At 39.2% G+C, this 14557-nt stretch overlaps 1 protein-coding gene across 3 annotated transcripts in view; it reads left to right on the top strand.

Annotated features, from left to right (window-relative positions):
• Nucleotides 1–13336, top strand: part of Gtf3c3 (general transcription factor IIIC subunit 3) — a 35362-nt gene extending 22026 nt beyond the window's left edge. For 2 of the 3 annotated variants that reach the window (XM_085837341.1, XM_085837338.1), the window contains exons 12-18: nt 69–170; nt 877–1012; nt 3060–3297; nt 3963–4153; nt 6095–6219; nt 10510–10662; nt 11704–13336. In XM_085837341.1, coding sequence (XP_085693467.1) covers nt 69–170; nt 877–1012; nt 3060–3297; nt 3963–4153; nt 6095–6219; nt 10510–10662; nt 11704–11826 — 1068 coding nt within the window. In that variant the 3' untranslated portion in view covers nt 11827–13336. Of the gene's footprint in view, nt 1–68; nt 171–876; nt 1013–3059; nt 3298–3962; nt 4154–6094; nt 6220–7367; nt 7438–10509; nt 10663–11703 lie in introns of those variants that run through there. The other variant, XR_015047007.1, reaches the window with a different exon arrangement.
• Nucleotides 13337–14557: the final 1221 nt, after the last annotated feature.

The raw sequence follows: 14557 nt of genomic DNA, 5'->3' as shown, positions 1-14557 counted from the left end.
ATTTCTACAAATGAAGCCATTATAGCAAAGATGTTTTATTATTTTCTGTCATGTGCTTGTTCATTCAGGAACTGAAATTACTGCTCCATCGTTCTACTCTATTGTTTTCACAAGGCAAAATGTACGGCTATCTGGATACCTTGCTAACCATGCTCGCTATGCTTTTAAAGGTGGGTGGTCACTTTCTGGTAGCCTTGCTTACTTTTATAATGTTTAAATGTTGATTTAAACAGAATATAGCTTTGTAATTGTAATTGCTCCTCTGTATTAAACTCAAATATTTAAAGTGAAGCAGATTAATACAGAAGAATTAGAAATTAGTAATATATGACTGGAACTTCTTTTGTAACACTTGAGGATCAACTCCAGTGCTTCACACATGTTAGGCAAGTGCTCTACTATTGAATTATATCCCAGCCCTAAGATTGGACATTCTACATGGTAATATAAGCTTGATTATAGAAAAAGTGAAATAAAACCATAAGTCTACTTATTTTGAAATATGAGAATAGTACTACCAGTTATTAGCCTTATAGACAGTAGTGTATATTAAAATGGTTCATTTTGCAAAAATGTTGAGCATAAAAAGGTCTGACATCCATTTCTAGTCTGTTTTGCAGGGAAGTGGCAAGGATTCACTCTCACTATGCAGCTCTGCTTGTCACAGCTAATGTGCACTGATGACGTTCCCATCATAAGGTGTCTGTAGTGACTGCTATTCCTTTCATAAGAAAAATAAATCAATTCATTGTACTTTTAGGCATTTAGAATATAGAGATCTGCTGAAGAGTTTTCAGTGTGGTTCATACTACTCAGTGGGTCATCAATTTTACTATAAACATTATGGACTAAGGCATCTTACCGTCTTTTATTCAGGTTGCGATGAATAGAGCCCAAGTTTGTTTGATATCTAGTTCCAAATCTGGAGAAAGACATCTCTACCTTATTAAAGTGTCAAGAGATAAAATATCAGACAACAACGAGCAGGAAACATCAAATTATGATGCAAAAGGTAACTGTTTCATTTGCTTTATGAATTGAATGAAAAGGATTAATGTAGTAATACCTGGTATTAATCTAAATAAAATGCAAATTGCAATCTAAATCTGTCAGGTATAACCAACTCATTTAATGCTAGAAGGCTTAACTGTAAATTCTTTTAAGAATTAAAAGGGAAATACCCATTGGATCTTTTTCTGAAAAATATAAAGTAAAACAATTTTGACCTTTTAAGAAAATTAATTTGTGAAAATTAGATGGCACTAAAGATAATATGTGCAGTTACTTCAATTACATAGATTTTGTTCTGTTAATTTTTTTTGTGACAAATATAGCAGTCATAGAAAATCTCTGAAAATAAATCTGCTATGACCCAGTCTAAGGACTCTAAAAGGCATTTAGTTTGGGCCAAAAAGGCATTGGGGATGTTTGAATGAGCTTGTTACTCAGAGAAAGACCTTTGGAAATGAGACTAGAGATGTCACTTTGGCAAAATTACTTCATTGTTAGCTCATTCAACGAGCATTTATTAAACTGTCAGGATAGGCACTGGAGTCCAAGACTGAGTCAGGAATCCTCACCTGCCTGTGACCTGCTGCAGTGTGGAGACCCAGCCGTCTCCTCACGGATTCTGGGTTCATTAGCTTTTCTTCTATGCCACGTAGTTTGCACCATGTTTCCCTAAATTATTTTTCTCCATATAAAACCTACCCTTTTCCTTCCTCACTTTAGGTCTATTGGTTTTTCTTAGGTTGGTAAAGTTACTGATTTCATCTTAGTGGAGATGGAATCAGATTGGATGCATGAGCTAAGCTTCTTCATGGTACATGCAGCTTTGTAGGTCTGGGTTCCACCTTATAGGCCGTGCACATGCAAATGGTGTTCCACCTGGAGGTAGATCTCTAGCCTACCTGCAACTCTGTACTCTGATAGTTTCACGTAACATTTTATGTCTCTATATTCATATCTATATTTGAAGAATGTATGTATCCATTGGATAGCAACTATATAATGTATGATTTCTTTATATTTTGGTATATGAATAGTAATATAGAGTAAGCATTATAAGTAAGTATAGTTTATACTGTACCTTTATCCATGTTCTGATTGTTTAAAGTAGATTACCAGAAGAATAATTGGTGGCTCAGACAATACAATTTTTTTTGCCTTCCTTTTCTTCTCTCCTTACCTTCCATTTTATCTCCCTCCCTCCATTTTTCTCTTTCAGTGTTTGGACTGAACTGAGGGACTTGCACATGTTAGGCAAGCACTCTGCTACTAAGCTCCAATTACCAGCCCACGTTTCTATCCCTCTCTTCTTCCCTCTTTTCCCTCTTCTCTTATTTCCGATTCTTCCTCACCTCCTCTTCTCTCCCCATCTTTTTCTTTTCCTGTCTACCTTCCCTCTTTCCTGCTTGTTCCTCCTCCCTCCAAATTGCTTTGGCTTGTCTCCACCTTGCCAGGTAGCCCAGACTGGCCTTAAACTCTTAGCACACTCACACTTCATTATCCTGAGTACTGAGATTTATAGGTGTTCACTGCCTTTCTGACTTGCTATTTTTAATGTAGTTTTTAAAAGGAGGCTTCTTATGGAGAAATGAACAGGATGTTAAAGGAAAAGTGAAAATTTAAGGCAGAGAAAAGAAAAATGAGATTAGAAAAAGACTAAGCATACACAAATCTGTAAAGTGTGGAAGTGAAGACACTTTGCAAACATCAGAAGGCTGTGTGCATGCAGAAGTCCATAGGATTACCATGAGGGGACACTTGTTAGAGCAGCATGTGTCTGAGCTCAGACCATCAAAGGCCAGTGACAAGACAGACTGAGAGTTAACTGGAATGCCAGGTTGTTGGAGTTCTAGTGGAAAGACATAGGATTGAAGGAGTCAGTGTAAGCAACTTCAGTTCTTATCTTCATCAGGTTATCAACTTGAACTTGGGACAGAGACTGTCCAGGGTATCTGCACTTGTGTATGTACATTATGTGCATTTTTCTTTTCCAATACTGCTATTTCTGGAACAAACAATGTCCTGATTGGTTTTCATTTGTCTCATTTTAGCAATATTTGCTGTACTCACCAGTGTCTTGCCAAAAGAAGACTGGTGGAACCTTCTCTTAAAGGCCATATATACCTTGAGTGATTTGGCTCGATTTCAAGAAGCTGAATTGCTGGTAGATTCTTCCCTGGAATATTATTCATTTTATGACGACAGACAAAAACGCAAAGAACTAGAATACTTTGGTCTTTCTGCTGCTATTCTGGACAGAAATTTCAGAAAGGCATATGACTATATCAGGTAACTTTCCAGTCAGAAATCCTATTTTAGAAATATTTATGTGTGGCGTACACTGTACAGGAGCCCATGGAAGTCAGAGGAGGGCATCCGATCCTCTGGAACTGGACTTACACCTGGCTGTCAGCCACTCTGTGGGTGCTGGGACCTGGATCTGCAAATGGTGCTTCAGCCCTGCCATCATACTTTGTTTACACTCTTTGGTAGCACACGTGACTTGACTTAGGCTCTCACTGTCAAGAGTTAATGAGCTGTGTTGTTTTTAACGCACTTGTGGCTCATTGGCTCCCTGGTGAGTCTTAGAGGTTCTTTCATGGGATGAACTCTAGAGCTGCATTTTTCAGGTTCAGGTCCCCACCCAAGTACCAACGAAGCCTTTTTAACAGTGCCTGGCACACTGTATTAGTTGCTCATTGCTTATGGTTCTGTAGCTGTAGTAAGCTCAGAGACAAGGAAAACAGCCATTTGATGCTGCTTTTAGGATAAGGTGTTTGTTTTTCAAAATCAAGAACAATATAAATACTAACTTAAACGGCATATTCTAGGAAAGAAGATCTTTCACTGTGTAAGAGGTTTTTCTTTTCCTTTGTTGGGGGATAGCACTGAAGAGTTTCATTATTACAAACCAGGAAGTTAATTCCCTTCACACACACTTTCTGCTGTTTTAGGGTAATGGTAATGGAAAATGTCAATAAGCCCCAGCTGTGGAATATTTTCAATCAAGTTACCATGCACTCCCAAGATGTAAGACATCATCGCTTCTGTCTCCGTCTGATGCTGAAAAACCCAGATAATCATGCTCTGTGCGTTTTAAATGGACACAATGCATTTGTATCTGGTAGTTTCAAACATGCACTTGGTAAGTGTGCTGCCACCTGACTGTTGTAGTGCTCAGGGCTGGCTTCTGCTCTGGAGCACAGCTGCCTGGGCTTCATATGGCCTCTGTCCCATTGCAAAGGAGCCTTTTTCTTTACTCAATTTATCTCTTCAGCAATTATATCAGGACCTATAGTATAGACTATTGTGAACATTACATGAGTTAGTATGAAGTATTTAAAACAGAGCCTGCTAAGTAAGTGTTCTAAGTACTACTAATAATGGTAAGAATAATGTCTTGTTTGTTACGTGCTTTTAGAGGTTAGGTAGCTTTAAGGTCAGTGGTTATTCCTGCTGAGGCTTAGAAGTCATCAGATGGCAACTGCGTGAACACATGGACACCATCATACATCACACACACATTCTCCCTCCACCTTGAAAACAGACTGAAGGTCAGAAAATAAGTTATGATCATACTGCTGAATTATTTTAGAGTTTTATTCTGTATAAAAATGTCTATCTTGCCAGGTGGTGGTGGTGCACACCTTTAATCCCAGCACTTGGGAGGCAGAAGCAGGCGGATTTCTGAGTTCGAGGCCAGCCTGGTCTACAAAGTGAGTTCCAGGACAGTCAGGGCTACAGAGAAACCCTGTCTCGAAAAACCAAAAAAAAAAAAAAAAAAAAAGTCTATCTCTACCTAAGTTACTCTTTATCATCAGGATACACTTTTTTTTTAAAGGCTCTATGCTTTTAATATATAAAATACCTAAACATTAGGAGAGACACAGCTCAATTTAAATAAGAAAGATGAAAAATGGGCACTCACAAAGCAGAAAATAAAAAACATTTAACCAAAGGCAAATTGAATTTATGAGATGGCATTTAATTAAGAAAAATTAAAACTATGTTATCACTACATTTGAGCTATAATAGCCCAAATGAAAGGGACAGAACCTGCTGAATATGTCCCTAGTGGAGTGTGGGTCACTGTACACTCTGCAGAGAACTGCTAAGCACTGTCCATTAAACCTAGCACACACTTTCCCTGTGAGCATCAGTTCTACTGCAGACGCTGTTGAAGAGCTAATAAATGACATGAAACAATTATCTATGGTAATAGTACTGAAGCCTAGAAGGCTGTGGCTCTGTGTGGCACAACTCCTCACACTTCCCCCATAACCTCAGCCTCCCACACCTCTCATTAGGCACAAGAGTTTGCCACGACACTCTGCACGAATCCTGGCTTAGTGATCGACCTTCTAATCTTACTTCTCTCTAGCCTGGATTCCTCCTCCATGAATAGTATTTGTGTTGGTTACAGTCATGTCCCTATAACCAAACCATATGACAGAGAGGACAAACAAAGGAGAAGTCATCTTCTTGGGCTCATAGCTTTAGTAATTTCAATTCATCATGGCAAGGAAGGTGGAGTGGGTCCACCCAGGTGGCAGGAGCGTGAAGTAGAAGACTGTTCACACCAAGGCAGACCAGAATGCAGACTACTTCCACAACCAGGTCACACCCATACAGACTCCAGAGCCTCTCAGAAGAGCACTATAAACTAGGAATCTAGTACCATCAGGAGACACTTAATGAGGATACTTCTAATAGTGGTGTTGTACATTGCTGCAACGTTCAAACTAATATGTGTGTGATTGATATTTAAGATATAGGGTCTTTCTTTTTTTAATTAAGATTTATTTATTTTATGTATGTGAGTACACTATCACTGTCTTCAGACACACCAGAAGAGGGCATCGGATCCCAGTACAGACAGTTGTGAGCCACCACATGGTTGCTGGGAATTGAACTCAGGACCTCTAAAAGAGTAGTCAGTGCTCTTAACCAGAGCCACCTCTCTAGTCCTGATGCTAGGGTTTTTATATATTAAAATAAATGAGGTTTGCTTTTAGAACATATTTGAGTAATGAGGAAAGAAGGAACAGTATTCTTACCACATCATCTGGTCTTGCTTACCTTCCAGGGCAGTATGTCCAAGCCTTCCGTGCCTGTCCCAGTGAGCCGCTCTACAATCTCTGCATAGGCCTCACCTTTATTCACATGGCATCTCAGAAGTATGTGCTGAAGAGACATGCTCTGACTGTGCAGGTAATGCATTTGGTTCTAACAGCTTTCTTGTGTGCATGGAAGTGAGTAAATACATGTAGTGTCTATTTAAAAACCTGGTTTCAAAAGCAATGCCTGCTTGATAAGCATGTTGGAATATTCAGTACTTACTCTTATGTCCCAGACTCATGGGACTCAGCATATTGTTATACTGAAGGTTAAGACTGATGTATAGCAGTGTAATGAGCATATAGAGTCAGATCATATCAGGTAAAGGCATAGGTAGAGTCTACAGGATTTTGAATTAAGTCCTTTTATACTCTTTGGGGGCTCCAACTGTCTTAGGTCTAAAGATTCATTTAATTAGGTATTTGTGTACCTATTCACATTTCTGTATAAATGCATCTACACACATTGGCCTGCATATGTGGAGGCCAGAAATGGACTCAGAATCTTTCTAAATTGTTTTGCACCTTAATAGACCAAGGCAGGGTCTCTCACTTGAATCTAGAACTCTAATTCAGCTAGTGTAACTAGCCACATTGCTCCAAGGATTTTGTCTCTACATTCTTAGCACTGGGATTACAGGCAGACTGCTATGGCCACCAGGCATTTATACATGTGCTAGTGATTAGAATGCCAGTCCTCAGGCTTGTACAACAAGAGTTTTGCCTGCTGTGTCATCTCCCCAGCCCCTCAATTAATTGATTTAAAGTCTGTTATAAGGGACTGGAAAGCAGTGCTTAACAGCAACAATGTCAGGTAGTTCACAACCTCTGTAGCTCCAGCTCCCAGAGGGTCAAATGCCACAGGCCTCCATTGGCATTTGCATGTGTGTGTCCATATCCCACCTCCACCAAACACACACACACACACACATCCCTAAAAATAATACAAATTGTTTAAAATATCTAACATTTAAGTAGAGTGTTAGATCATCATCTAATTTTTGTTTAAAGATTAGGAGATCTTCTAGTTTCATTTTCTGTTGCTATGATACAACACCTTAACAAAACAACTTAGGGGAGAAAGTACTTATTTTAGCTCACAGTCCCAAGTTGCAGACAATCATAGCAGGGAAACCACTGTGGGAAGAACTTTAAGGAGTTGGTCTTATATCTCCAGTTCGAATAAAGAACAATGAAAGCACACATGCTTGACCTCAGCTTGCTTTCTCTACTCTTCCATAGTTCAAGATCCCCTGACTAAGGAATGGTGCCCCCACCGTGGGTTGGGTCTTTCTACCTCAAAGTAGCCAAGGTAATCCCATACATAGGCCAGTCTAATTTGGATAGTCCCTCATTGAGACTTAAGTGATTCTAGATTATATGTCAAGTTGACAATTAAAAACTAGCCCAGAAGTATTGCTCCATGGTAGAATAATTGCCTAACATATATGCAAGATTATTGGTTCAATGTCTGTCTAGTTCTACCAAAAAGAAAAAAAAAATTCTCTTAGTTCTTATTAAACTTAATTTTTTTTTTAAAATTTCTGGGAATATAACGTTTTATACTTTCCTTCCCTCCCTCCAAACCATCCAAAATACCCCTCCTCACACTCCTTCTTGTTCCTAAATACAACCTGTTCAGTCTGTCCGGTTCATAGAATGTTACTTGTATGTGTCCAGGGCTGACTGTTTGGCACTGGACAGCCCATTGGTTTGCTCGGTTTACTAAACCAGCTCCCAGCTTTCCTTAACAGTTGAGACCTCATGGGCTTTTCCCATGTTCACTTTGGCATGTCTCTTGTTTGCTCACATTTGGACAGTCATGTTGTTGGGACTCTATGAGTGTAGCTTCTGACATTACTAGGAGACACAGCAGATTGATTCCCTGATCCTCTGGTCCTTAAAAATCTTTCAGTCCTTCTCTTTCACAGTGTTGCCTGAGCCTTGGCAGTGTTTTTTTGTTTGTTTGTTTTTTGTTGGTTTTTCAAGACAAGGTTTCTCTGTGTAGCCCTGGCTGTCCTGGAACTCACTTTGTAGACCAGGCTGGCCTCGATGTATCTGTTGGGATTTAGCTCCCTGACTCTGCCTCTTGATTTTGTTGTTGTTGTTGTTTGTTTTGGTAGTGGTCTCTGGTGCAAAGAAAAGGTTCCTTGATGACTACACTTATCTGGATGTAAGGACAAATGTTTAATAGATTGTTGTTAGGGATTATATTGCTTTTAGTAAAGTAGTGCTTGTAGATTCTCTTCCAATAACTTTATGACTTACCGAGAAGCTAGCTGGGTTTCTAGTACCTGGTATGGTTCCTCTTGTTGAGTGGGTCTTAAGTTCAAGTAGAGAGCTGTTGGTTACTGCTGAGGTTTGCATGCCTCTCCTGAGGTTATTGAGCCATGCTGGTTGTTGCTGTGGTTCATAGGTGTATAGCTGGGCAGGAATATTGGTCCCCTTCCTCCTTTTAGTACCATGAAAGCTAGTCCTCAAAGAGTGGGCATTCAGGTCAGTTCCAGCTCTGAAACTCAGGTTTCTGGACCGTTTCTGAAGTACATGGTATCTTCAGCAGTAGAGACTTACCTTCCACTTACGGGGACAACCAAGGGCAACAATAATAGGCTGTATGTTTTGGGAGTCTCTTGGGCAGCCTAGGTCAACAATTCAAAAGAAAGGGATTCTCAACTTTGGTATTGGGGATTTTGATTTTTGGCTCTTTGAGGGAATACCAGATGAGAAAAGTTTGTTAAAATTATATATGTATATTTACACACAGAATTACATGTGTTATATTTTTTAAAGGCAAACAGTTTAATATGTTTCTTGTGGCTTTTTCAGACAGTCTTGTTATTTTACCTCCTTCCATCTTCCTTCTGTACTTAGCTCCCTTTCAGCTCTGTAGAGTCCTCCCTTTGCATTTCCCTTCTCAGGTCACTTGTATCTTGCTGTTCCCTTCCCCTTCTCCCTCCTTGTATATGTATCTCCTTTCTCATTCCCCTGATCCAATTTCTTGATCCCGCTGTTCATTCCCTTCTCCATGTCTTCCCACCTTCTCTCATTCTGGCAGTGGTCCCATTTTATTTCCTGGATTTCTGTAGGTACTGCAGGCTTTGTGTACTTAAATCTGAAGCTATGGAGCCAGAAACCTCTAGTAAGGGAGAACATGCCATATTTGTCTCTGGGTCAGGTCATATCAATATAATCCTGTCAAGCTCCAAACGTTTAACTGCAAATTCCATGATTTCATTTTCCTTTACAGCTGAATAGTATTGTATAAGTGCATATTACATTTTCATTCTCCATTTGTCAGTTGTAGAACATTTAGCTTGTTTCCCTCCCTAGCTGTTGTGAATAGAGCAGCAGTGAACACGGTTGAGCAAGTGTCTGTGGAGTAGGGTGTCCTGTGAGTATATGCCAAGGAGTGGTACAGCTGGCTCATACCGTAGACCAGCTTGAGAATTCTCCATACTGATTTCCATAGTGGCTGGATCAGTTGGCAATCCCACCATACCACCAATAGTGATGAGGGGTTTTTCTTTTCCTGCATCCCCTAATTTTTAGTCAGTTGTTTCATTGATCTTTGCCACTTTGACTGGAGTAAGATGAAAATCTCAAAGTTGTTTTGATTTGCATTTCCATAATTTCTAGGGATGGTGAACATTTTTTGAGATTTCTTGGCCTCTTTTTTTTTTTTTTTTTTTTGAGAATGCTCTAAGACCCAGACCCATTTTTTTTTAAATGGGTGATGTTTTGAATTCTTTGTTTGTTAATCCTTTGTTAGTTGGATAGTGGCAAAGATTCTCTTCACTCAGTTGTTTCTTAAACTCTGCAGAAGCTTTTTTTAGTTTTATTAAGGCCCACATGTTGATGTTGCCCTTAATTGTAATGCAAATAGGGTCCTACTCCGAAAGTCCTTCCTTCACCTATATTGTGTGGGGTACTGCCAAGGTTTTCTTCTAGAAGTTTCAGTGTTTCAGGTTTAGGTCTATGATCTATTTAGAATAATTTTTTTGCAAGAGCATTAGTTCCATGAATGTGTCTAACTCTGCTGGAGAGAGTATGAGAAAGCAAGCAGGAGAGAAGTTTATAGCAATGCACAACTATGTTTTAAAATATAGTCTATTCTGATATGAATATAAACTCAGCCAGATGTGTACTACTCAGGGTGGTAAGAGATGCTCAAGGCTAGATTGGGCTATATAGTGAATTCTTACAAATTCTTAAGAGGTCATAAAGTAGATTATAAGATCTTGTTAGTATGATTTACTGTATTCAACACATTTATGATGTACTGTTTGACGTAGACAGACATATAATGTGCATGGCCTTCTTTTGCAGTGGGTAAGTGCATCTTGGAGTTGGTTGAGCATACTCAGTCATTCTTTTCTCCTTGTAGGGCTTTTCCTTCCTTAATCGATACCTCAGCATCCGTGGACCTTGCCAGGAATCTTTCTACAATTTGGGCCGTGGCCTTCATCAGCTGGGGCTGACACACCTTGCAATCCACTATTACCAGAAGGCTCTGGCACTCCCTCCACTCATGGTCGAGGTAATTTTAGAAACTTAGATGTCATTTCCTTTTATCTGTAGATAAGAACGTTCTGCTATGTACTATGGGACAGACAATGAAGTACATCCCAGCCTTTAAAGTAACGCTTGTCTGGGGCCTGGGGAAGTAATACATGTCAGTAATCTCATGGGGCTCAAGCTAAAGGCCATGGCAAGCCACAGAAAGATCTTGTCTCAAAAATATATATATATTTGATTAATGTATACTGTTTATTTCCAAATTCAACAATAACATGTTTTATCAAAAAACAAAAGCCAAACTTTGTATGTATGTGGGGGGAAGGGTTCATGTGATTGTTAAGTGTATATAATATACCATGGCACATGTGTAGAGATCCTGAGACAACTTCGGTGTTGGTCCTTGCCTTTCACCTTGTTTGAGACAGGCTTTCTTGATCACTGCTGCATACACCAGACTGTTTGGCCCATGGGCTTCTGGGGCTCATCTCTCACATCCCATCTTACTGTAGGATCACTGGTGTTACAGACATGATGTGCTGTTGCATCCAGCTTTTACTTGAGTCCTGGAGATCTGAACTCCTATCCTGAGACTTGTCCAGCAAGTATTGTACACATTCAGCCATCTTCCCAGCCTCCTTATATAGAGGACAATATTAATGTAGTTTCTAACGTTTAATTGGTACTTTAATTCCTGAAGCCAACTATGAGTACCAGCATCTATTTTTGGTCCCATCTGTGAAAGTGAGTATCTATCACAACAAGGGAACTTCCCAAGTGTTCAGAGTCCTCCTAAGGAACTGTTTTCAAGTCTCACTGAAGGTCACCAACTGCTTTCCAGTGCTATACAGTGAGTCACAATTAAGTCTGTTCTGCTCTGGCTGATGAGACTTTTCTATAACCTGTTGGTTAGACATTTGATGAAATTCTGATTATGATAATTAGGTCCAAGGTATGTTTTTAGTAGTACATGAATTTAAATCATTTTGGAAAATTATAGAAGTTTGTCATAATATTGACATGGTTGAAAAATGGAAATAAAATATTTGTCTTTTTCTTCTAGGGTATAGAAGTTGACCAGTTAGATTTACGAAGAGATATTGCCTACAACATGTCTCTCATTTATCAGAGCAGTGGGAACACTGCAATGGCTCAAAAGCTTTTGTATACCTACTGTGTCATATAAGCAGTGTAATTTATAAGACGATGTATGGACCAGTATCTTCTATTGGGACCTCATTGTTCTTGATGATAAAAATGGTACTGTCATCACTGCTTGCTACCATTACAACTGCTTTGAAGCAGGGGATGTAGCTCAGCTGTAGACTGCCTGCTTGCTTCATATGTACAAGGCCCCAGATTCAAGCCTTTGGAAAATTGAAACACAGCTTTTACTCTGGAATATATGCAAAGTTGCTATTCCTATGAGAATGTACATAATATTCTTTGTTGTTAGCATTCTACAATAAAATTATTCCAAACACTGAAATGGACAATATTGGCTTCTGAGTCAGTTGGAATGGGACATACTATTTTTCTACTTAATATCTGCTAAACTCCTATGAACCAGATGTTTTGATAGGTGCTGGTAATATTGGAGACAGTGTGGTTTGTCCTTCAGGCATTACAGAGTACACTACTGAGATAGTCACCACTGAGGACAATTATTTATGTATTTATTTTCTTGTACTATATATTGAAACCAGGACCTTGTACTACTATGCTAAGCAAGTGATATACCACTGAGCTACAGCCTCAGCCTGCACAGTTTTGTTTGTTTTGTTTTGTTTGTTTTGCTTTGTTTGTTTGTTGAGACAGGGTTTCTCTTAGTAGTCTTGATTATCCTGGAATTTACTTTGTAGACCAGGCTGGCCTTGACCTCAGGCCTGCCTCTGCCTTCCAAGTACCAGGATTAAAGGCGTGTGCCACCACCACTCAGTTGCACAGTTCTTAAATATAAAGTGTGAACATATATTTCTTTGAAAGAAAATATTTGTTCCATTTATATATGGCACCATTTCTTATAGCCATTACTGTCCCATAGTGCAATGTTCAAATACACATCAAAGGAAGTTGGACTCTTATGATAATATAATTACTTACAGTCAGCACCTAACAAAATTATTTAAGATGATTTTATGGTGGGAAGACAAATAATTGACTAATTTGACATTCATCTGTGGGTATGTTAATTTCAGATTATAAACCTTGGAATCAGGCTTAATTCAAAGTCCAATGTTCCAAGGCATAACAACCTTGGCTTCCCACTGGAGAAAAGGGATGGTCGTGTTCAGTTATTGTCATGCTTTCCAGTTCAAGAAAGTTTAGTGATATCAGAATACTAAAGAGGGGGAAGTTGGATATATGGAATGAAGTGTTGACAGAGTTTAAAGATATTTTACTTCATTATGTGTTCTTGAATCTCAGACTGAAAAAAAAAAACATTTGCTAGATAGACTGTTTCTTGGAAAGTAACTGCTATAATGTGTGATTGATTCTAAGACTGATCCAGTTGTAAAGGGGAACCATGTGAGACCGAGGATCAAAATACAATGGCGACTTTAGGAGTTCTTCCCATTCTTTATACTGTATACTCAGCTCCCCAGCTGAAAAGCAGAGCTTGTGAGTAGTTAGTAAATGCATCTTGTAGTCTGGATGTTTCTATATGTAAATAAATCCTATTTTTATAATTGACATTTCACCTTTTAAACTTTTCATTTCATGCCATTTAACAATTGTGATGAAGCTAACTAATTGTGATTGATAAATTTAGGTCTTGGCATCCTGTGTGAGCATTTTGTGTGTAGTTTTTCCTGTGGACAAGTTCTCTGAGTAGTAAAGTAGAGGAAAGACAGATGGAGTCTCTATGTCAGTCGTTACTGCAGTCAGCATCTAACAAAATGATGTTGCCTGAGCTAGGGCTGCATCTCAGTTGACAGAGCCTACCTAGGGTGCACGGAGTCAGAACCAGATGTGGACACAGCCTGTAGAGGAGAACCTGAGGGTCATGCTTGGCTACAGCATAGAACTAAGTTCAGAGCACTTAGTTACATCAAGTACCTGTCTCGAAAAAATTGAAACAAAGCAGTTATTGTAGGAACACAAGTAATGTAATCTTTTACTGTTCACTTGTTTCTTTAGCTATAGACATAGACAGGCCTGGTTTTTCATATCTGCTAAGCAATATTGGTAGAAACAAGTCTTAACAATTCTCTAAGGGAAAAAAATAACTGTATTGTGTGTTTATTTAACATTAAAAATCACAGCTAGAGCCAGGGAGATGGCTCGGTGAAAGTGCTTGCCGTAATCACTTACCCATGTAAGCCTGATGGTGGTGTCTCTCTTATGGTGATGAAGAAGGCAGAGATGAGAAGTGGGAGCTTGTGAGCCAGAGACCAACCAGAAAGACCCTGCTTCAAGAAGGTAGAAGATGAGAACTAATTCCCCAAAGTTGTCCTTTGACCTCCAAGTGTGCCATGGCACATGCATGCCTGTAAACAGACAAAACTGCATCACATAATTGTAAACAAGCTGCCATTTCTTGAATGTTACTGTTCTACTCTCCATTAAGTTCTCTTGAAATAGATACGTGGCTTCCAGTTTTGTGGAAGGCAGACATTACTAGTTGTTATTGTTTCCCTCTCCACAGAGGTTTAAAACCCTGGTCAAGAGTCGTTACTCCTGTCCAGAGATTCCTTCAGAGGAACATTTGTTGTCATTTAGAGTAGCAAAATTAGGAGTTTAGCCTCTCTTCTCCCATTCTTCTCCTTCCTTCCTCCCTTCCCTTTCCATCCTAGCTCTCTCTGCTTTCTTGAATATATTCACTTCTGCTGAGATTCCTAATGCTGCATTGAGTTTTGCTCCTACCTGGGCCAAACAAGAAGTTCCTTTTTCCTTTTTCCTTCTTCCTTAGGTGT

This window comes from Mus caroli, unplaced genomic scaffold (genome assembly GCF_978045245.1).
Source record: "Mus caroli unplaced genomic scaffold, Mus_caroli_1 scaffold_1, whole genome shotgun sequence".
Classification (NCBI taxonomy): Eukaryota; Metazoa; Chordata; class Mammalia; order Rodentia; family Muridae; genus Mus; species Mus caroli.
The sequence above is the reverse complement of the archived record's forward strand: the minus strand, read 5'-3'. Positions and strand labels throughout refer to the sequence as shown.